General features: G+C 45.6%; 2 protein-coding genes across 16 annotated transcripts in view; one reads left to right on the top strand and one right to left on the bottom strand.

The window, feature by feature from the left end:
• LOC144094332 (uncharacterized) overlaps nucleotides 1-6,935 on the bottom strand; it is a 326,344-nt gene extending 319,409 nt beyond the window's left edge. Inside the window, exon 1 of the mRNA XM_077628298.1 lies at nucleotides 6,813-6,935. The gene's annotated coding sequence lies outside the window, so the exon portion shown is untranslated. The remainder of the gene's footprint in view (nucleotides 1-6,812) is intronic.
• The window catches only part of LOC144094329 (phosphatidylinositol 4-phosphate 5-kinase type-1 alpha-like), a 107,017-nt gene continuing 90,989 nt past the window's right edge, over nucleotides 6,888-22,915 (top strand). For 6 of the 15 annotated variants that reach the window (XM_077628282.1, XM_077628287.1, XM_077628288.1 and 3 more), the window contains exons 1-5: nucleotides 6,992-7,376; nucleotides 8,530-8,570; nucleotides 12,612-12,770; nucleotides 19,211-19,341; nucleotides 21,320-21,437. In XM_077628282.1, coding sequence (XP_077484408.1) covers nucleotides 7,280-7,376; nucleotides 8,530-8,570; nucleotides 12,612-12,770; nucleotides 19,211-19,341; nucleotides 21,320-21,437 — 546 coding nt within the window. In that variant the 5' untranslated portion in view covers nucleotides 6,992-7,279. Of the gene's footprint in view, nucleotides 7,377-8,257; nucleotides 8,360-8,529; nucleotides 8,571-12,611; nucleotides 12,771-19,210; nucleotides 19,342-21,319; nucleotides 21,438-22,915 lie in introns of those variants that run through there. The other 9 variants (XM_077628283.1, XM_077628286.1, XM_077628294.1 and 6 more) reach the window with 7 other exon arrangements.

A 22,915-nucleotide genomic window follows, 5' to 3' on the forward strand; every position in this document is an offset into this window, starting at 1 on the left:
ATCAATATGTAAGGATGTAGAGTCGCACACAAGCGAAATAACAGACGCCGCACAATCTAACCTCGATTCAAGATTGGCACACATGTGGGAGGCAAAAAATAGTCTTAAGAGGTGGAAGCGACAGCGACTCAACAAAAGGCTACGAAGTCGAATCGCCTAACTCGAAAGAAAAATTGAACAATATGCGATAGAACTTACCCGGCAACAATGGTATCAAACCTGTGACAGCCTGAACGGACAACTGAGTAGTAAGAGGGCGTGGCACCTGCTCCGCCACCTTCTCGACCCCACACAGTCCAAGTCGGCTGCGCAAGGACAGCTCGCTAAAGTCATCCATCAACACCCCGGGGACGAACTCTACTTCTTGGACCTCCTCAGGGACAAATACCTAAATACTGCATACGACGGAGAAACGAGCCCACAGTATTCGGGACAACCAAATCCGCAGCTGGACGAGCCGTTCAGTGATGCAGAGGTCTGGGCAGCGCTGGGCCAGCTTAGAACAACCTCAGCGGCAGGACCAGATCTGATTACGAATAAGGTCCTCCGTAATCTGGACCTGAAATCTGTCACTGCAGTCACAGATTACTTCAACGTATGCTGGGAGACAGGAATCATTCCCAGCAGCTGGAAACATGCCCGAGTGACATTTATTCCGAAACCCAACAAGAAACTCAACGTGGACTACCTAAGACCCATTTCCCTCACATCCTGTCTCGGGTAACTCATGGAGCACGTGGTTCTGAACAGACTACGGGACTACACCGAAGACCACAACCTCATGCCACACTCCATGGTGGGCTACAGAAGAGGACTCTCCACCCAAGACGTCATGCTCCAGCTATCACGTGACATACTCGACCCCTCCATTAAGAACACAAGAGCAATATTGAGCCTCGATCTCAAAAAGGCATTCGACAACGTGTCACACAATACCATTCTGAAACACCTAGCCGACCTCAACCCAGGCGAACGGGCGTACAATTATGTTAAAGCCTTCCTAGAAAATAGAACGGTGGAGATCACCGTTGGACCACTGAAATCCACCCCAATCAGGCTCGGTAAGAGAGGGACACCACAAGGAGCTGTCTTGTCGCCCTTCCTCTTTAATCTGGCTTTAATCAAGCTTCCAGACAGGCTCAACGCAATTCAAAACATCCATCACACTCTGTACGCAGACGACATAACTATCTGGATGAACCGCGGCTCCGGTGGACAAATTGAAGAAGCTCTCCAAGCAGCGGCTGAAACGGTTGAGTTGGAGGCAAGGAGAGCCGGCCTCGAGTGTTCCCAACCAAAATCAGAACTCCTAATCGTACGGCGCAGCAAGAAACCTGAAGACAGGATCCCCATCAACATTAAGATCCAAAGCAAGAACATAGATGAAGTGGAGAACATACGGGTCTTAGGACTCCACATCTCCAACACCTCCCGCAACACTGTAGCACTGGGGAGACTCGAAAGCTCAGTACACCGGGTGGCGCGCATGATCAGGCGCATCGCCAACAAGAGACGAGTCATGAAGGAGCACGACCTATACAAACTCCTTCAAGCATTCGTCATCAGCAAAATTACATATGCCTTCTCATATCTCCATCTCAAGAAAGGAGAACAAAAGATCGATACCCTAATACGGCATGCATACAAAACGGCGTTGGGCCTTCCTAAATTCACAGCCAACGAGAAACTCCTCGCCCTGGGAGTACACAATACCTTTTCTGAACTTAAGGAAGCCCACCTAACAACACAGACGGCTCGACTCTCCAGCACTGCAGCGGGCAGAATCATCCTGGAAAGACTTGGCATCGAAGGGGAGCCTATGGCGGACCATCCAGGCCCCGTTCCTAGCCATATCCGAAAAAAGACAAAAATACTACCTCTACCCAAGAACATGAACCCGCAAACCCAACAGGGTCGGCGGGAAGCAAGAGCCAGAGCTCTGCATCGACGCTTGCAGAGTCTTCAAGACGTCATCTACGTCGATGCAGCCAACTACCAAGACAGCCCCCACAGATTCGCCATCTGTGGGGTATCTCATCCTCAGGACCCGGACCCGGCCACTCCACTCATGGCCGCTACAGTATTTACCAAGAACGCGGAAACAGCGGAAGAAGCTGCAATCGCAGCTGCTATTGCCTTTACGAACGCTACAACCATCGTTAGCGATTCCAAATATGCCATTGCGAACTTTGCAAATGGCGGCATCTCACTCACGGCCAGAAATATCCTGGAAAATGTTAAAGACACATCCCCCCTCTGAGACATTGACCTGGTATGGGTCCCGGCGCACGCCGGAAACCCCGGAAACGAGGCCGCCAACGCACAAGCTCGAGTTAAAGCCGGCCGAGCAGTAGACGGTCCGAACCCGGAGGCAACCGGTGAAGCGCTAACCTCCTATCACGACCACACCACCCATTTTAGACTCGCACGTAGGCAGTTCCCGCCGCCGCACCCCTCCCTGTCAAGGGAGCAGCAGGTGGCGTGGAGAAGACTACAAACCGACTCTTTCCCCAACTCAAATGTGTACTCGCACATATTTATTACAACCTCCAGCCCTAACTGCCGCTTCTGCGGTGCAAAAGCTACTTTAGACCACATAATCTGGGACTGTAAAGCACATCCCCCACCACCAGATCTCATGGCTGCTCCCTCACCTGACGCGTGGCTTTCAGTAAAGGTCAGCGACGACCGAGGCACTCAAGTAAAGGCTGTCGAATGGGCCTGTGCGGTACGAGACCTACATGGTCTGGACCTCACTTACTGACCACGAATCTACACTTTGTTTCAATAAAGTTTTTACTCACTCACTCACTCACTGAGCAGAATCTGAAAGGGGAAAAAATCCATGTTGGCCATCACCAGTTCGCGATCGCGTGACGCCTCTTTCTGAGGTTTGAGGCCCACGACGCCCTCCTTCGCGTACTCTCGATGCAGTAAAGCGGCGTGGATACGAACCGTGCATGTCCAATATATGATCTCCTTGAACAAACTGAATTACCCTCCGCTGAGATTTCATTCGCTGAATTCCGAATTGAGAGCAATGTCCTTCGAAGCGTGCATCAGATATTTCAAAGAAGCGGCCTCAGGGAAACCTGTGCGATGTCAGTGCACGTTAAAGATCCCCAGGTGGTCGAAATTATTCCGGAGCCCTCCACTACGGCACCTCTCTCTTCCTTTCTTCTTTCACTCCCTCCTTTATCCCTTCCCTACGGCTACAAGTATCTAATTGCAACCAGTTTTCAATCCGTGATAGCTAAAAAGTTAGTTATCAGAAATTAGTTAACCAGCTTAACACCCCAGACAATTCGCCGGTTTTCTGGTGTCCGCTAACAGTGGTAACACTGTGCCGCAAAGGCCATATTTTTATCCGAAAAAGCGTGTTTTTAAAAATTTTTAAAAGTGTTCGCTGAAACACCGGGTGTATATATATATATATATATATATATATATATATATATATATATATATATATATATATATATATATATATATATATATATATATATATATATATATATATATATATATATATATATATATATATATATATGTCGACAGTGGCATGCGTCACCAACTGCCACTCAGGGTGTCAAGGCCCAGCGCTAACTTGGAAACACCAACGCCCTAGCTAGGGGGGGAGGCCATTCCACGCAGAGCCCTTCACGCTAAATACCCCTGCATGCACTGTTTGTTGCGCTGGCTCACCTGCAAGCTTCGGAGGCCTCTCTGCGCTCTTGACTGCTGTGCACTGCCGTTTTCCAGCAGTTGCGTAATCGACTGCTTCTCGCTCCGGCCGGACAGCGCACCCCTCTTCGAGGCACTCAATAGCCTTTCGGGGCAGCGCGCCCGGCCGTGGCGCTCAAATTTCGATGGAGGCGAGATTATATAAAGGCCCGTGTACTGTGCGATGTCAGCGCACGTTAAGGTAGAAATTTCCGCCGCCATTCACTACGGCGTCCCTCACAGCCTGAGTCGCTTTGGGATGCTAAACCCGCACAAAACAACGCAAACACGTTTTAGTCCCCCCTGCGTGTGAACGAAGCAACGACGGGTTTTGCGCTCAGATTTACTCTAAACAGAAAAGAGTAAACAGGGAGTACTCTATCACACTCCCATTCGTGTTGAGTGTGTGCACAATGAAAGAGGTGCCTTTCGGCGGAGCGAGAATGGGGGCCTCAAGGGAAGCGCAATGGTGTCGACCCATTTTCACGACGCCTGTCCCACGCCCAAGGCGGTTCACCGCAATGTCAGATAGGCTTCAGGTGGCTGGCTTCTCCAATGTGGCCGGTAAGCGGATTAGCAAAACGCCAATGGTTTCGCTGAGCATTCTGGTCCCAAGACGGCAGCCGCTATGACGTCGGTGATAATATACGTACATATCATCATCGTCAGCCTGACTACGCCCACTGCAGGGCAGAGGCCTCTCCCTTGTATCTCCAGTTAACCCTGTCATTTGCCATGCAGCTGAGGCCACTGTATCCCCGCAAACTTCTTAATCTCATACGCCCCCTGCTACGCTTGCCTTCTCTTGGAATCCACTCCGTTACCCTTATCGACCAGCGCTTCCTTAGCGGCACCAACTATGTATATAGATTGGTGCCATTGGTTTTACGACATCCTGTAAGAAAGGGCCAAAATGTCCTAGCTTGGAGGAGGAGTAAAAAAAAACAATAATATCAGTGTATGGCGGGTGGATGGTCGCCATGGTGCCTGGTCGGTATCGTCAGCCCGCTCAGTAGAGGCCGTTGGTAGACAGAGAGGAGGAAAGAGGAAGTGGAGTGCCGTTCCCATTCGGAGTGGAAACCGGCGGGCATGTCAGGCAGGATAGCGCATGCATCTGATTCGCGCAGCGGCCGACTCGGAAGGGCCAGAGCGGGACTTGCAATTCGACCGGCGGCGACAGGGGTGAAGTGCGTTCCACTTCTGCAGTGAACGTTCCTTCCCGTTGGAAGCAGCCAAATGGCGAACCAAAATGTGCGAAGTCGCGGCTGTTCAACTCTGGAGCAGGCACAAACACATAGTGTGCAGATGCAGGCTCGAAATGGCGAGCGCCTAACGGACCGAGGCAAGGGCTCCACGCAGTCGACGCTGGTGGCTCACAGTTGCGCAAGTACCAGCACAAATGTGGTCGCATCTTGCGCAACATCACCTTTTCTTTGCCAGTGCCAACAACCCGGGTTGGCACCCAAGAATAAGGACGCGTCCTTGGTAGAAAAGGAATAAAACAGGCAAAGGCAGAAATACAAGGACTCATTGGACATATTGGCTTCGGGGGGGGGAGGGAATCGAGGGTGTCGTAACGTCATAGCAATGTTGTCCGAGGCGCTGCTTATGGCGGTCATAATTTTTCGAAGCTCGATAACAGTAAGTATCAAACTTGAGTATACATTTTTTGGTTACTCGCTTGATTCCTGTCCTCGCCTGCGCCAGTGCATGCGCCTATACATTGTCGCGTAATTTGCTGCCATCAGTCCACTTGCTGCAACACGAAAAAAAAACCCATCTTACTGCGCGATCCGAAGGTGGCAAGAATTGTACTGGCAATGGAAATTCGGTTAAAACTCGAGGGCGTCATAGTGATTCAGTGTCACGCAGTTTGAAACAGTGCCGAACTGTGTAGTGTCCAAAGCAGTGAACTGTAATTAAAAAAAAAACGTTATGAAAGCGCCTCACTCAACACGTAACAAAAATGCAAACTTTTTTTCAAGCGTTCAAAGTTCTCAGCGGGTATCAGCATCTCCTAATGTGAGAGATTCGTAAAGAGCGGCAAAACATAACGGCCATAAGTCGCTTAAGGACCATTCTTGACAAAATAGAATATTATTAGTGGTTGCTTTTTTCAAAACTTCTCAGGTAACACACACACACACACACACACACACACACACACACACACACACACACACACACACACACACACACACACACATATATATATATATATATATATATATATATATATATATATATATATATATATATATATATATATATATATATATATATATATATATATATATATATATATATATATATATATATATATATATATATATAGTGGCGCACGTAAAGCCTTGCTTTTTTTTTTCTCTCGATCTCTTTTTAAACTATCGATATAAAATATCGTCGCACTCACTTCCCACAGGAAGCTGTTACAGGGCTGCGCAATCCCCCTTTTCCGCTACCCCTCCTCCCCCAGCTTGTCCCTTCCCTTCCATAGGAATCTCAAATATCGTACTGATGTTACAGGTCCACCAGTGCCGGATTATGTACAAAAGCAAAGCTATTGCACAGGAAGTTGTAAAGGAAGGCAAGGAAGGAAGACAGCTAGAAAGTATCGCGACGCTTCCAGCGTAAACATATTTTAGAGTCGGTGTGCTGTATTCTGGCATCACATGGCTCATTATGATGCCGTATAAAAGGTTTGACCCACATATAATTAACATGAATGGCTTGACAGTTACATTGTTTCCAAGTTAGAGTTTCGTTGGGCAGAGCCCAAATATCTTTCTGTATTACGCTCTTCATCCGCGGCCACAAAGATGCAGCGCATGGGGAAAATTCGCCGCAGGACTACCACGATTTCGCTCGTTGACCACCTTAATCGTGCCGTACCCAGGACGCGCTCACCCATGCTGCCGGGCTGCGAGGAGACTAGACTCACCACGTTGCATTCGTAATGCTATATAAACAGCTCAAAACGCGCGCGCCGCAAACTCCAGGCGATTTGTTTCCAAGTTAACAAATTTCCATGCGCACTTTACGTGACTAACTACTTCGCTGGGCCAGAATGATCAATGTGATTGGCTCACGTGCGTCTGGGGGCGAAGACCGCTGTCAGGGGAGCAAGACCGGCGAGGGCGCGCACCGATTTCAAGTGCGGGACCAGAGCGCAGCACTGACGCAGAGGCGTGCGCTCGCGTCTGTGTAGCCAGCTCGCGCGCTGGTCGCAGCGCGCCGTGTGCGAGGCGCCGACACCAGTGGTGCCTCCGAGTGGCGAGCAGAACCCAGAGATGGCACCACCGTCGCGCTGAATAACCGCAGAAAGCTCCGTGGTTAGGCCTATTGTATAGTGTGTGTGTCTGCATGTGTTCTGCTTGCTTGTGTGCGACGAAAAACGCCAGCCAGATGCCCGATAACACCTGAGTCGTGTGTGCTTCTTCGGATGTGACTGGCGCGGCGACGAGCTGTCGTGCAACGCGCCATGCGGGTTGTGGAGTGATTCATCCCCGGCCAGCGATATCTCCCGGCCGCGGCTGGAATTGACAGAAAAATCAAGATGGCCTCCGAGACTCCTTTGCCCCCGGCTGCCGCGCCGGAGAGCGAATCGGTTGTGGTGTTTAACGCGAATGCGGTGGAAGAACGGGAGACCGCCGGTACGTCTTCCACGCTGTCACGCCCATCGCTCACGATCGCGACTCGCTGGCGCGCTGACGTCTGCTGAGAATCCGGAAACGCCTTCCACCTTCTCGCGAGCAGCCCCCTGGACCCCGCACGGGAGCGATTGAAGTTCGTAACTCGCCGCTAAATCGTTCGTAGTCCTCGCTGACACCCGCTGTTGCAGCGGGCCACGGGTCGCAGCCCCTCGCCAGGCACGGGCTTCCTGGAAAGCCGCATTCCGCGACTCGTTAAATAGGGCACCCGAAGTCACGGTCGCGGCCAAGCGCGGCAGGTGCCGCCGATCGTCCGGTGCGAAGCGTACTACCCCGGCGCCGATTCGTCCCTCTTCAAAGTGGAGGGAAAACGGTGTTTGCGCGGGCGTCCAGCTAATACGGGAAAGGTTGCCGTGCCTAGCGGTCGGGATGCCGTAAGCCTATGCATTATTATGCTCGGACACGACGATTACTTCGCCGCCGGTGTGTATGTTGTGAAAGCGCATTTCTCTGTGGCCAAGTGCAGTATCTGCAAACAGGTTGTTCAGAGTTTCTTGAGCTGATCAGGATCCCCTGTTCGGGCCATTCAGCACAGTTGCGGGGAAATTGCATTTCGCGAGCCTCATACTGCATTCCGCCACCTAGGGGGTCTTCACAAACAGTGCCTCCTTTTGCGGTCCGTCAGCCGATAAGCAGCTCATTTAAGCACGGATAATTTCAATTGTTCGGATTTCTGGGTCGCGGTGCTGAGGCATCGTTTATCGGCGGATATAGTGCCTACCTAGTCTTCGGCGTTGCAAGCGATCCTCTCGACAAGGGCTGCAGCGGTTTCGCTTAGCTGCGTGGGCTTGCCGTTTCGTAAAACTGAGAAGGTTTCAAGCAAAGGCATATTTGCATAAGCGAGGATACCTAACGCGTGAAGGCGGATTGGGCTTGCTTTGCGCCCTTAACCCATGTGCGCGCCGACATGGGAAGCCCAGCGAATGGTAATGTACGCGGACCCGTGTTGCCGGAGCTTTCAAGCGCCAAGCTAATTAAACAGCTGATTAACTTGTTCTGCATTGGATATGTGTTTGGCTGGCTTTTAGCAATGAAAATATTTTGCTCCTTATTCTGTTTTCGCTCATCCGATGACTCATTTTTTTCTTTTTTACAGTCACAGAGAGGGCCCCAAAGCACAAGCCGCCACCAATTGATGTAAGCACAAAACACATGCATGCCGCCCTCCCCTGCAGTTCCTTATAGTGCCATATGTTATTTAATGTTAATTCACAAAGAATACTTTTGTTTTGTTGCAATGTGGCGCAGGAAATATCGCACATTGAACAAAAGTGTCATCAAATGCAAATGTGCTTTTCCGCACGCCACAGAGAGGGAACGTTAAAGCTCATTGACATAGCCAATCCAAAGCAAACCTGTGTACTTGTTGGAGCCATCCTTGCATTTCAAGCAAGTCCATTATAATGGCATGAAGGCACAGTTTCCAGAACCCTAACCTTGAAAAGTGCATATATCCTTGAGACTAGCAGCAGGTGCAGAAACAGCCATTAAAGTGAACTAGCAGGCTCTTTTAATTGAACTGTTTTGCTATCTCACGACCAGCGTCTGGGCAGGAACTTATCTTGGGATGAAGGGATATCAGTGGTTGTTTGTGAGGGTTGTGTGTGTGTGTGTGTGTGTGTGCATGCCACACATTTAGAGTTACCTGTCCTTTGTGAGGATTAATACCTGGCTTGCTGCAGTTGCTGTTTTTTCCAGGCCTTTTCCCCCCTTTGTTTTCGTTTTCATTCAATTAAATGTGACATTTTAAAGCTGCCCGTCATCTGCAGCACAGCTGCATCAGGCAGGAATGTAAAGGTGCATTCCTCTTTCACATGTTTCCGAGTTCCACACAGGTGGTTTATCCCATTCGTGTTGTCAGGTGTGTAAGCTTTCTCTTTTTTTCTTTTATCAGACTAATATCTGGTCCCCAGTTTGTCTCTAGCTATGGGATGGACAGGTCATGGTCAGTCTTTCCTCTCATTTGTGCATTAGATTTCAGTCATATGCAAGGGCAAAATAAAATTTGGTACCCATACTTGGGGTTTGCAGGTTTCGACACCTAGCGGCGTATTCGCTAACTGCAGCCTCTACAGCCACGAGGATTCATTGAGACCCTGTTTATGGACCACGGTGACTCGAGAGTGTCACAAGGGCTTGCCTAAAAGGTGTAACAAACCCAAGAGGATATGACTACTTATATATAACCTGCAATTTTGCGCTTAAAACCCAAAAATGATTGGCCAGCCGTGTGACCAATTTGCAAGCAGAAACAGCAGGAAGCATTAAGCTTTCTTAACAAAGTTGGAAGCCATTAAGCATCACAATTAACAAGGTCAAAGGTTGTACACACCCAGGGATGGCTATGAATAAAAAGAAAAAATTGCACGAAAGAATCAAGACTTGCCCTGTGCCCCAAGCATGGTTCTTATCAAATACTCCACTGCACTGATGATGAACCATCATTTTGAATGGGTTATTGTAGCCACAGTCTTGATTATGGCAGCGACCCACCGTTGGCTGGCGCTGGCAGTGCTGGCTGCATTTGACATTATTTTACATGTTTTGATGATTGATGTTCACAGTTACTGTATTTAAAAGAAGTCTTAACTCTGAGGTTTGTTAATAATTGGTCATAATTTTGAATATTGACTCTTTGGGCTAGGTATTTGACTTAATGGACCCAAAGCAGACTTGCGTTTCTTAGTGAAAGCTGAGAAGTTTATTCAGTGCAGAAGCTTGGTCTTCGTTCTGTAGTGCCAGTTTTTCCAGGCCCATCTAGATTGTAATGACTGCACAAGATACATCTTCAGCAGTAACTTACAAAAATTCAGCAGTAACAGAAGACTCTGTCATTGCCAAGATGTTAGGAACAATTAGATTTGGAACATTTTCTACTCCAACGCAGACCTGTGGTTTTGGTGATGATAGTAAGTGCCACGGGTTAGCTTTAATTTTGATAAATTTATATTTTTGCATCACAAATTTGCAAGTGTGGCAGTGGTGCAAAATTTACCCTGTCTTATGAGAGCCCCGTTTTCTGGAACAGCAGCCACTGTCTCGTTAGAAGGCGGTATCCATCAATCTCGGCCAACTTCACTGTGTCCGCAATGTCCCTTTAATGCCTTATGTTAAGGGGAGACAGAAGACAAGGCAAAGCGCAGAAGCTATATGCAAATTTCAGAGGCCCGCTTTATTCAAAAAGAAGGTGAAAAATACGTCGCCACCCTTTCCCTGGCCTTAGCAGGACAAAAAAACCATCTATTTGGGTGTGTTCACTGTGGACGTGCATGCTGGTTGCCACCTTGTCCATCTAGTTGGCAGTTCTTCTTTACGGCCCCTGCCTACTTGTAAAGAACCACTTGATCTGGCTATTGTCCTGTGTCCCGTTTTTTAGGTTGGCACAAATTTTCAGATTGGTTGGCGTTATTTTTTACATGCAGTTGATCAGGTGGGCACCTGGAATGGAAGCAAACAAAGCTACGTTCATCTGCCTTTCCAGTGCTATATTAAGGGGTCTCTGAAACGTCTTCTGAGAAGAGCACATCTACTTGCTCAATCACTGCATTATGTTGTCATGAACACCTGAGCCAGATAATACACTTTACACGCAGCAGAGGACCCACAATCGCGCGAAAGTTGGCGAGCCCTTTCCGATTTCATGCTTGAACCCTCCTTCATCGCACTGCTTCTGTATACACCAGTTGAGAGGTGGCTACTGGTTAGATTGTTTCAGGCGTAGGGCAGCTACCATAGATACAGCCAATAAGCATTGTAGCTCCGGCAGGTTGGGAAGCTCTGCCCCTGGTGGTGTAGCTGGTGGAGGAGTGCCAGCCTTTCAGCGTACAAAAAGTGATGAGAGTTGGGGGAAAGCCATGAAGGTGCTGAAATTGAAATTTTGACTACAGATAACTCAGCTGCTACAAAGTATAAAAAAAATTGTTGCTGTAGGATATTCGTGAGATGGCATCCTTTAACATTACAGGCATGCCACAGCTTACTAGAGCCCCTTACAGAGCCCTTTTAACTGTCATGATGGTACCCCTTCAATAAACCTTTCCCGGCCTATGTAATCAGAGCACGTGTTTCTGGTCTGATGGGCAAAATATGCCGCAGGTCGAGGGGCTATAATCGGGAGAAGAAAGGCGTTAGGGGAGCGCTCGTCTCAGGCAGAACTGGTTCAGAAGCAAAAGCGTATGGTTTTGCCTATCGGGAACGCCTCTTTTAAACCTCACGTTGTTTACACCAGGGAGAGGTCTCTTGGAGCACACGTTTATGCTAGGCAGCATATTGTGGTTCGAGCTATTGAACAGTTAGCCTTGGAACATGAATTGCTCAAGTGGATTTGTTTGATGTGTTGGGAAGCAGAAGCCAATGGAATTGAACTTAGCTGCATAACTTCGTGTTGCCATTTCCTGGCACGAAGATTTTGCTAAAACACATGCGCAAGCCACGAAACATCATTTTCAATTATAGATAGCATAAAATGGAGGAATTGAATTTTCGGTTGAAAGTATTGCTTATCTTGATGGTAGCACCACACAAAAGCCACAAGTAATTACGGAGCTGTTCCAATAGGACTAAATGTTCAGCAGTACAGTTGGTTTCCTTCGGCAGCAGGATGATAAGGACATCTTGCAGGAAATGGCAAGTCTGAAATCTGCCTGAAGGATTGTTGCAACCTGTTGTTAACCTTTCAAGACATGAAAGCATTCATCATGACTTTTGACCATGGCAAATCCTTGTAGGTGATAGCTCACATCACTCTGCAGCTTTGTCCACTTAGCAGGACTTGAGTAGCTAAAGCCTAGCTAAGGACATTGGCTGCACCTGCAAGCCCAGCCACTGAGAAACAGCTTCAGTTTGTAGGGGGGGGGGGCACTTGGTAGCTTGAACTATCGAAGCATTTGCTGAGGAAAGCATGTGAACTGCTCCATTTGATGCTGTGTGAATATTTTGCTAAAAGCTGCGTTGTCCTCTAGTTGTTGCTGCAAGTGGTCTAAAATGCGTGCCAGCTGTTGGGATGCATTTGCCGATCAAGTTTGCTGCATCGTGTGGTATAGCAATAAAACAAAATTGTTTATTTTAGAGTGTTGACACTGCACCCATCACATCCAGGGTGCAGAAATGACGCCAGAGGAGTTGTGTAAGTTGCACTGCTGCCTTGTGTGGATCTGAGAGAGGGACCCTCTTGCACAGGTCACTGCGGCCCAGCAATACCAGCAGCCGGACAACCGGACGCCCACGACGGTGCAGCCGCAGACACCCGGCAGTTCTGCCTACAAGAGCAAGCTGGACAAGGAGAAGAAAATCGGACACCGGCGGGTCGACGAGGAGGGCCAGATCACTTACAAAAAGGTATACGGTGTTGTTCACCATCTCGAACGGTGTCTGTCCGTGGCTGAAGGGTGTGTGTGCGTCGGTGCTGGCATTGGAATGATTATGAAGGTCCATTTTTCCCAGTCTGTGGGATCAGCTCTAGTGGTGCCATGCATCTACCATCACTGGGCAGAGGGAACTCTGGGAGCAGTACTGCTTGAGTCTGCTACGCAGACTGAAAGAAAAAAGAAAAACGGAACCATTGTAATATACCCTCCCTGGCACCCACCAGTGCGATTCCTTGCAAAGCTGTGCCTTTGTTCTTTGTGGGAAGGCAGCAGTCGTGGCTAGCTGATTACTTTTGGATGTGTGTGTGGTGGGGTTCCGAACGGACAAGTTGATTTGCGGTAACTCTGAGCCTGTGGAGTGATTTGGGGAGGATTGAGTAGTTGCTTGGTGTGGGTGAGGTGTCACTCTGCACTTGCAAACAAGAATCTTGCCGGTCGCTTAGTCGTGTGAACACAAAATGTGGGATAGCGCATTGTGGTTTGTTTACGTTGTTTACATTTCATTCTTGATACGTAAGGCATCCTGCTCTTTTCTTATGCACAGCAAGCAGCGTAAAGAGCGCATGCTTCACTGAAAATAATTGCTGGCAGCGCACGGCCTTTTGTTGCTGTGCTTTGTGCAATTTGTATGTGTTTTCTCTTAGTGTCTATGCCCTTTCATTGTTCTAGGCCATGTTTAAGAGAAAAGTGGGTTTTAACAACCGTTTTTATTTTTTAATTACATTTTAGGGCCTAACTAGTACTGCTGAATTCCTTTTCAAACTGACTACAAAATTCTTCTTATTTCAAAATTTATTCTTATTGTATGTCATGGCTTTAAAAATAATCTTTCTTTGTAAAAAGAATAAGAAGACTGTTGCTCTATTGTGAGCTGCGCACACGCTTGGGATGCACGCCATTAGAAGCAGCATAAGACAGCCAGACAAACCTCTGTGCGAGGCATGCAGACACGTGGTCATGGTAAACCACGTTTTATGTACACACATACAAAATTTAGGAATCTATGAGAAAAAAAACGTTTCACTGTGTTTTATTTATGGCGAACGCATTCCCGTCCATTGAAGGCAAAAATGTATTGTAGTTTTATCATGTGTCTGTCGGTTCCTTTAGGCAGGAGGTATTTTAAAGAAACTTTTAACTTTGAAAAAACTTGTTTTTCACACAAAATGCAGACTTTTAACTTGCAAGTGTTTGGGACCTGGCAGGTTTGCCTGATATTCATGCACCTTAAAATGCAGCACAGCTCAATTACCTGAGAGCACAGTTGTCTGTGATTTTTCAGAAATGTTTAGGTAAAGGTTCCCATTGGGTACAGAGCATATACACACTTAATACTTTTCACACACAGTGACATTCCACAAAGAAACTGTGCAACTCATAGGCCAGGATGCCAGTCTTGCAATACTGGGTTGATTTTTTGTATAACTCAAAGGGCTGGTATTATGTGTGCCGAAAGTTCAGAACATATGCATGTTGCTATTATTCTAAGATTCCTTCTGAAATACTAACTTCCAAGGTTAGAAGTGTCAAGAAATGAATAATTTGGCTCATTACCTTAAATGCAATGCATTAAATAACTAGATGTCCTCTGTTAAAAAAAATTCCATCTCCTTAACTCTCCATACCATGGAGAAAATGACAATTTTTTGTAGGTTTCTCTATTTTTTATTCTGTAAAAATTACTGATTTAAATTTTTATGCAATACACGAAAGCGAAGCTAGATAAGTGTGTTTTTTTTCTGCATATAAATGTGAATAACGAATTGCACGTTGCAACAGAAAATTTTATGTACTAAAAAACAAGGTTCTAGGAAAAAAATTTGAACAGAACTTGTAAAGATATGTTTGTATCTAAAAATGTCCAGAATTTTCTGAAAATACAAAATGTTTGGTATTCTGTTGGCCACTATCTGTGAAAAAAATCGGTTCAATTTTAGAATAGTATTCTGGCTATAAAACAATAACTAGACACCCTATAGTTGGGCACAGAGGCGCGGCCGCGTGTGCTCCAGGCTGGTTTCCTTAGTCGCTGGTGTCAGAACTGAATCCAGATGGAAAGGCAGCATCTTCATACTTGCTGCCGCTTGGGTCGTTGATAAAATCGATCGGAGAAAAAGCAGAGTCCCGAGATTTGTAATATTTTAGAGCGCACATGCGAAAGCTGCCAAGCGACTTTGACGCTATGACGTCTTAGGAGCACGTTCAGATGACGCCGCCATACAGGGGAAATACAAACTACATCAAAAACGAAACTTTAGATACAAGCCAAATGACGCAGTGTGTCTGTAAGCAACACGGAAGGCTCCAAAGTCTACCAGTGAAGTCGTCCTTAGCGAGCAGTGAATGCGGTACCCCGTATTCGCAGCGATTTTAAAAAATGCCACCTCGCGGGAAAAAAAAAAAAACTACATCGTAAACTAAACTTCGATTCCCTAACTACAAGCCCCACGCACAGCGTGTCCATAAGCGACATGGAAGGTACTGAAATCTGTGCGCAAGTTAGTTTACGGGCAAACGATGCACAATGGTCACGGCAGGGAAGGAGTTAATGTTTGCTGCTGGTAATCATAGTTTTTAAAACCACACCTCTATAGTGGCCTCTTGTTTCAAACCTTGACTCTTATCAATAGTGTTTTGTTCAGTTGACTGCTTGAGGGAAATTCTTTGCGACGTTCGTTACCCGTATTTCTTCTCTGCCAAGAGAGGTCATGTCAGCACTGAATATTTATGGCTACGGCTGAGTGAAGGTTGTCATTTGGCAGCACTACATGAGCGCATAATGTACGACAGGGATAAGAGATGACGAGGAAAGACAGGGCATAATAGCACTGGCGCGGAATATTACACAGGTGGTACAGAGAGGAATAGGTGAAGTGGTGAATGCTAGTGCTGGCAGTAAGTTTTCACAGATCCATCTCGAAATAAAACAAGTTTGCAGTGGCTGGGCGATGGGGGTGCTTGTGTACATGTTGTTGTTCTTATTCTTATCAATAGCCAGACAAAACTTAGTTCGAGCGAGAATGAGCTTGACCATTACTGCTCTAGGCCTGCGAGGTGTTAAGACAGGTGAATGATATTGTATTGTTTAATTTAGCATTTGAGTAATTTGAAATTTCGTGCAGTAATGCACGTTAACTCCTTGCAGCAGTCATGCAGTGATTGTCTCTTTGATCATGCTTTATGAGCTGGTGCAAAATTCAGTCGCGCAACCTTGCTACCTTTAAACGAGCCTAACTCAGACAGCATTAGCTGACTTTGATATTAGAAAATAAAATGAAGTCAAAGATAACCGAGAAATAAATTAAAAATAAAATGAAGCAAATCAGAGTGTGAGTTCTGATGTAGATGTCCGTAAACTTTCTAGATAGGTACGTGCTACTCATTTCATAATCGGAATTTTATTACTCATTTAGTTGATGAGTACAGATTGATATGCAGAAGGAGGTCCCATAGTCGATGAATGAAGGGGGACCTCCTTTACAGGATGGCCTTGTGATGATTAAAGCAATGCACAGCATTTTGGAAATGAAAGGTGACACTTAATTGGAACATAATACACAAAATTGGACACATTGAACAGGAACTTTGAAAAAAATAACAGAAACTAGTCGTTAACTAGTGGCTTTTAGGTATTGTTTTGGTGTCTTGTAAAAATAAATAGTGTATGTGAATTTTTAATGTTCATAATTAAGGTATTTCACAATGGTATTGATGAAAACTCGGCAGTCTGTTTACCGTAGTTACTATGAACTTTTGGCAGGAGTACATTGTTAGAAGTGAACAGAGTAATGTTTTAATTGTTGAGGTTAGATGATAAGAACTAAACAGGTAATAATTAGTTGTGCGTGAGTTTGAAGCAGAAAATCCCCGAATGAGATTGAATGAGCTCTGAAACTGTTTCGATATTATTCATATGGAGTAGAGATACAGCATTAACAATGCACGGAACGGACGTAATAGTGCTTGTAGCTTTGTTCTGAATTATGTGGACTGAAGCAAGGTGTGACCAATATGGATTTCCCCAACATGTTAAGCTGTATGTGATGTGACTGTGGACAGATGAGCGATACAATGTGATCAAGGTGTTTAAACTACAGTAGGGGTGTGCTTTGATAAGAATACGTATGCCAGGTGCCATTTATTTATTTGCGTAATATGGTCATGGTATTTCAAACGACTATTTTAATGAACACCAAAGAATATAGAGCTGTCAAATTGCATTATGTTTTGACCAGCCATAGTGATATACGGAATAGAGGCTAACTTTCGCTGATGGGAGCTGAATAAGGTGAATTTTGTTTTAGAGGGGTTATTAGGACATTTTGTAGGTAACAGTTAAGTTCAGAAACGGGACTCGAGATGTCAGAATTGGACCTGAAGATGGTAGCGTCGTCAGCATACAAAATGCGCCTTGATGATAGGTATTCAGGTAGATAATTAATAAATATGAGAAATAAAAGTGGACCTAGGATAGATCCTTGAGGAATTTCTATATTAGTAATTTGTGGCTTAGAAAAAGGGTTTTAAGATGGAAACAGCTTGACTTCTGTGCTGTAAGCAGCTTTTTAGTAGGATGAGGGATGGTCCACAGATGCCTATTGCCTATTCGGCAGAAAGAATATTGTGATTAATTATGTTAAAAGCTTTTGTTTGATCAGTAAAATCTGATGCTGCGTAAAGCCTTTCATCAATCTATTTCTTTATGGTTTATCAGTAAGTGCAATAAGGGCAAGTTCCATAGAGAAACCTTCAGGAAAATCAAATTGGTGCGGGGGAGAGGATGTTAAATTTATTGAGGTAGTTAGTTAAACGTTTTTTTCAATTAATCTTTCAATAATTTTGCTGAAGAAAGGCAATATGCGTACAGGTCAGTAGTTGAATGGCAGTAATCTGTCACCCTTTTTGTAGATGGGAATGTATTTTGCATTTCTTAAGGTCGTCTGAAAATATGCCAGTCTTAAAAACTAAATTAACAACAAAAAAACGTCAGAGATTAGAGGTGTTATGATTTTGATATGATTAGGATGAATATCTCTTTAGGCGACATTGGAGCGAGAAAAAATTAACAAGAAAAGCCGCTAAGCATCAGCGTATGATGAGGAGAAGGTGTGGGTACGTTAGCAAAAAAGAAACTGCTAAAGACTTAAGCTGTATCAAGTGGTTGATCATATCCAACACCGTTATGCTGTGTTTGGGGGGTCCAGGAGAGGGAGGTGGAGGGTGGCATAGTCCTGTGCATGTTTCAGTCCGGCTACTTTCAGAGCTGGGCGTTTCACAGTGTAGATGTTCAAAGATGAAATGGTCAGGAAAACAAGCTTGTGCTGCCATTTCGGGAAATAGTACTTTAGTCCTATAATGCGTGAGCAGTCGTCCTGCTTTTATGGCTTATGCTGAGATTGTGTGTGCGTGGAAGGAATGGGGGGGGGAGAGTGCCTGGTACGCAAATATATGGGCTGCTGCTATGTTGGCTGCAGTCAATATATTGGATGTCATTGCTGTGTTTAGAAAGGCGCCGCTCAGGCTCAAAATATTCGGAGTGGGGAGCACTTTTCTTTTTGTTTATTGACCCAGTTTCTGTTTATGACGTCGTGGCTAGCAAAGTTGCTATCAGTGCTTGCAAAGGCACCCCACATATGGCCCTCTTTTTGTGCCTTCACGAGCTTCGCATTTTGGTGCACGACCATCGGTGGCCATTGAGAGTGCCCTGGGATTTTTTCTTTTTTTTTCTTGCACCTTCATTTTATTCTTTCTGAGTATTTCGACATGGAAAAGCTGCACTAGTGCCAGCCAACCTGCTCTCTCCCCACGGCCACTTAGCATGGCAAGAAAGCACTTGGGGAATGCTCGAGAGTACAAACATATCTTGCTGCCGTTTTTCTTTGTCAACTTGTGTGATACTTTTTAATTTTTAAACCCGTAACTCCTTCATTTCCAGCCATGCCTTTGCGAGTTTTTTCTTCCAATATGAACATTGCAGTTTACTGCGTAAATTACGTTAAACTCCTCTTCCTATTCCGTTGGAAGTCACAGTATGCTTGCTACTGTGTGTTGATGTCGCATTGTGTACCCTCGCAAGTTTTTCTTAATGTGGGTATGTCTTTGGAGCAGTCATTGTGTGGAGTCGTAGCTAACATGGGCATATTTTGCATCTCTGCACTTCCGTTGCCTATTCACCATTTACTTGGGCTGTGTGGCCAGTTTGCCGGAATGAACAGACACTTGTTATTTTATCGCCAGAGCCTCTAGGAATACCGTGATGGTCTGTTGTAGATGACTCTTTTCAGACCTCGGATAACTGGCTGAAAAGGCACAAATGTAGATAGTGAAAAAATTGTCTGGCTTGCCTGCGTCTTTTCTGATAACCTGACTCAAGCAAATTGACTACTTATTTGCTTTTCTTCTTTCTTACAGATTCAAACGTCACAAATTATAGGTTCAATTCAACTAGGCATAGGTTATGCTGTTGGCAGTTTGGCATCGAAGCCAGAGCGTGATTTACTGATGCAGGATTTTGCCATGGTGGAGTCGATCGTTTTTCCTGGGTGAGAGCTCGCTTGCTGTGCTTTCGGTGTCTTTTAAACCCCTGTCACATGGGCGCTCCTGGTGCTTGAAAAACCCATCACATCACCACTAAATGCTGTTATGGGGCTGCTTTCATTTGCAATCAAGGCTGATGCTGCTTACACAGTGGAAGTCAAGAATCGCAGCTGAGATCGTGAGTCAGTATTGAAAACAGCCGTCACCGTGCTCAACTGAATGTTGAACAGTTGAATGTTGAACGTTGAACAACTGAATGTTGTACTGAGGCGGCATAAAGGTCTTAGCTTTTAAGAACTGTTGTGTGTGTCAAGACTTCAGGCTTAACCGTTTTTAAGCCTGTTCTCATGTTGCAGTCATGGGCTAGCAGGTCAGTGTTAAACATTAGCTGTCTATAGACGACATTTCAATCATATGTATTTTGTGTAGCACTTTTGAGCTTAACTAAATTGATGTTTACGTCTCAGTGATATTTCTGATGTGTTGCCCACTGCTGTAGGTGCACATTATGCATCTTATGTATAGTGGGCGAATAGCATCTGCAATTTTTTAATTGAGCCATGGAATAGCAGCACGCATTGATGTTATGGTTTTTATAGTTTTGTGACTGTAGGCTTGCAAGAAAAGTGCTCATCTGAAAAGTGCTCTCTTGAGAACTTGCATTTGGATGGTCCCGCTTGTTTTAGGAAATCTCTCGGCAGCTTGATGTAATACTGTTGTTGGCAAAAAGGTTGCAGTATGCTATTGCTACGAAAAGTCTGAGCTGTCGTCTACCTTAACGGGCGAGGTTCGGGGGTTGGGGGGGACTTGGTATTGACTTGCACATACTGCACTTGTTTCTGTGGCTTACACGGGCTGTAGGGCAGTTCTCAGCTTTTTGCAGATTCAGCATTCTGCAAGCTTATGGTGCTAGTGGTATACTTCCCTGATCAAGTCATGAGTTTTTGGTCTGCATGAGGTGATACCAGCATGAGCCAGAGCCTGTCAGAGTGCATTGTTGCTTGGCTGTTCAAGCCCTGTTTGTAATGAGGGTTAAGGTATTCCATAATCATCTTGATTTGTCTGAAACCCTATTCCACCGCATTTCGGAATACAAATGCTGCTTGAGCAGGCGTACTATTATTGTTCAAATTTTGTGCCAGCATGGAGCTACTAGAGCTGTATTTTGTGAGCTGATATATGCTGAAGTGAGCTTAGTAGACTTTCCAAGGAACAAAAGGAACCTAAACAGAACTGGCATTTTTTCATCAAGAGCATCTTGCTTGCCTTGATGAAGAGGAGAAAGATTGGCTTTCACTCTCGTGTTTTGTTTTAATTTAACATCCTTCATATTAGTGCCTTTCAGTTGTGTACAATGCTCGGTAGCTCAGGAGCAGACAGAACAGTTGCATACTAGTTTGTTTTCATGCTGACATGCTGTATTTGGTGACTGCACAATCCTTTGCCTCTTTGAAAGCGACCAGTTTTTGTAAACTTAAGTTGGACCTCGTAGCAATAAACGCTGTAACAACTAAGTACTATTTGTCACTCGTCGTCTACCCCCCTCCCCCCACAATGAATTTCTTTCAGAGTCAGGTTCTAATTCAATCAAGTTTTTTTGGAGTAAAAGTGATGCATGATAGTTTTCTTCTTTCGTGGTCCTGTGAAAAAATAACAGCGGGGCTCTACTGTACATGTGAATCAGTTCGACAAGCGAATTTATTTTTGAATTCGTGCCACTGTGCTGATGTCGACACTACGAAAGCGGCCAAAACTGATTAAGAAAATAAGCGCTGTTCATGAACCATTCAAGTTTAATATGCCACCGTTGTTTTGGGCTGAGTTTATGACAATGAATTTTTCACTTCAGTGAGCATTTTTGTGGGTGCCTTTGAACTTCGTTATCGCAGGGTTCTGCTGTATTAAGGTTTGGTCTGATTTACATGACAGCAAGTTTGCTCATGTGTGCTGCTCTACTTTTTCCTTTTTTTCCCCCCATTTTAGGGAAGGAAGCAATCTCACGCCAGCGCATCACTATAGCGACTTCAAATTCAAGGCATACGCTCCGGTTGCCTTCAGATACTTTAGGGATCTGTTTAGCATAAAAACTGAAGATTTTTTGGTAAGTGAGCAATCCTCCTATCTCACTTGCACCTGCCAGCTCAAGGAACAAGAGACACTATGATTGCTTATTATTGTGCCTGTTGATGGCACTACTACCTCATGTTAGGATACAGTTGACGTCCGTTTATTGAATTTTGTTTGAGGCCGCCGCGGTAGCTCAGTGGTTATGGTGCTCGGCTGCTGATCTAAAAGACGTGGATTCAATCCTTACCACGACGATCAAATTTCGATGGAGGCGAAATTCTAGAGTCCCATGTGCTGTGCCATGTCAGTGCACGTTAAAGAACCCCAGGTGGTCGAGATTTCCGGAGCCCTTCACTACGGCGTCCCTCATAGCCTGAGTCGCTTTGGGACGTTAAACCCCCATAAACCTGAACATTGTTTGAAGGCTGGTTGCCTACAAATTCTGCAGGACTTGGAAAGAGTACTCTCAGCTGCTACTGGAAGAGAGAATACCCTTTGCAAAAAACTGCATGAGACAGGACACTGATGTTTGGGTGAGGGAAGGAAAGGTGGATTTTACCACCAGTTGCCAGAAAGGACGCAGAACCTGGCATCAGTTCCGGTCAGTTTTGGCAATGAATCGAAGGCTACAGGGAGCTTTTTAAACTGTCTCATTCCACTTAATACAGTAAAACTTTGTTGATACTTTCTTGAAGCATATTATCGGGCAAAACTTATGATCCAAACCATCAAAGTTTTAGGCATGGAACTGTTAAATGAGGTATGAAGTTGTTTATTGGTAGTTGCACTTCGTAAAAAAGGTCGATTAGCATTTCTCGCATATGGTCTGAAAAGCTCCTTCTCTGGTACTCACAGAATTTGGTTCGCATTTGCATTGTCTTAAGTGTGGAATGAACTTCGTAACGCACCTGGATCGGTATGATAAAATTGATGATTCCTTCCCGAATCGATGGCGTTTTTTAATTTCCCCTCCCCCCTTTCGCCATTGGCTGAAACGATGCCGCACGCTAGGCTTCAGCCAGTGACCAAGAGCAAACGTGGGGCGTGGCCTCATGTTAGCCAATGAGGAATGGCAGGAAATTCAAAAATGGAATGCACTCTGTTTGGGAATCGTCATATTATACCAGCCGCGGTGCATTGCCCATTGCACGTTAGCAATACAGGGAAGCCACTGTGGCGGCTGATAGTTGCAGCATTCTTGCTTGTCATGCTGTGTTCCTTAGACCCGGCTCACTCGTATGTAAACACCTTGTTGTAGTTTACAAATTCTTCTCCCCTCCAGCACTTAGGCTCCACGAAGAAGCCGGTACATTTCTCCTTCTGTTCATGTCTCATCCCATCAGAAACTGCCTGCACTCTTTTTTTTTTTTTACAGTGCTTCGCCCCTTTGCACTGAAGCAATGCAGAGAAGCCACTATGTTAGGTGGCTGCTGCTGCATTCCAGCTCATGTTGTGTGCCCCCATATTCAGCCCACTTGTACGTTTGCGCACGTGCGGTTGGTCACTAAACAC

This window comes from Amblyomma americanum, chromosome 6, assembly GCF_052857255.1.
Source record: "Amblyomma americanum isolate KBUSLIRL-KWMA chromosome 6, ASM5285725v1, whole genome shotgun sequence".
Lineage (NCBI taxonomy): Eukaryota > Metazoa > Arthropoda > Arachnida > Ixodida > Ixodidae > Amblyomma > Amblyomma americanum.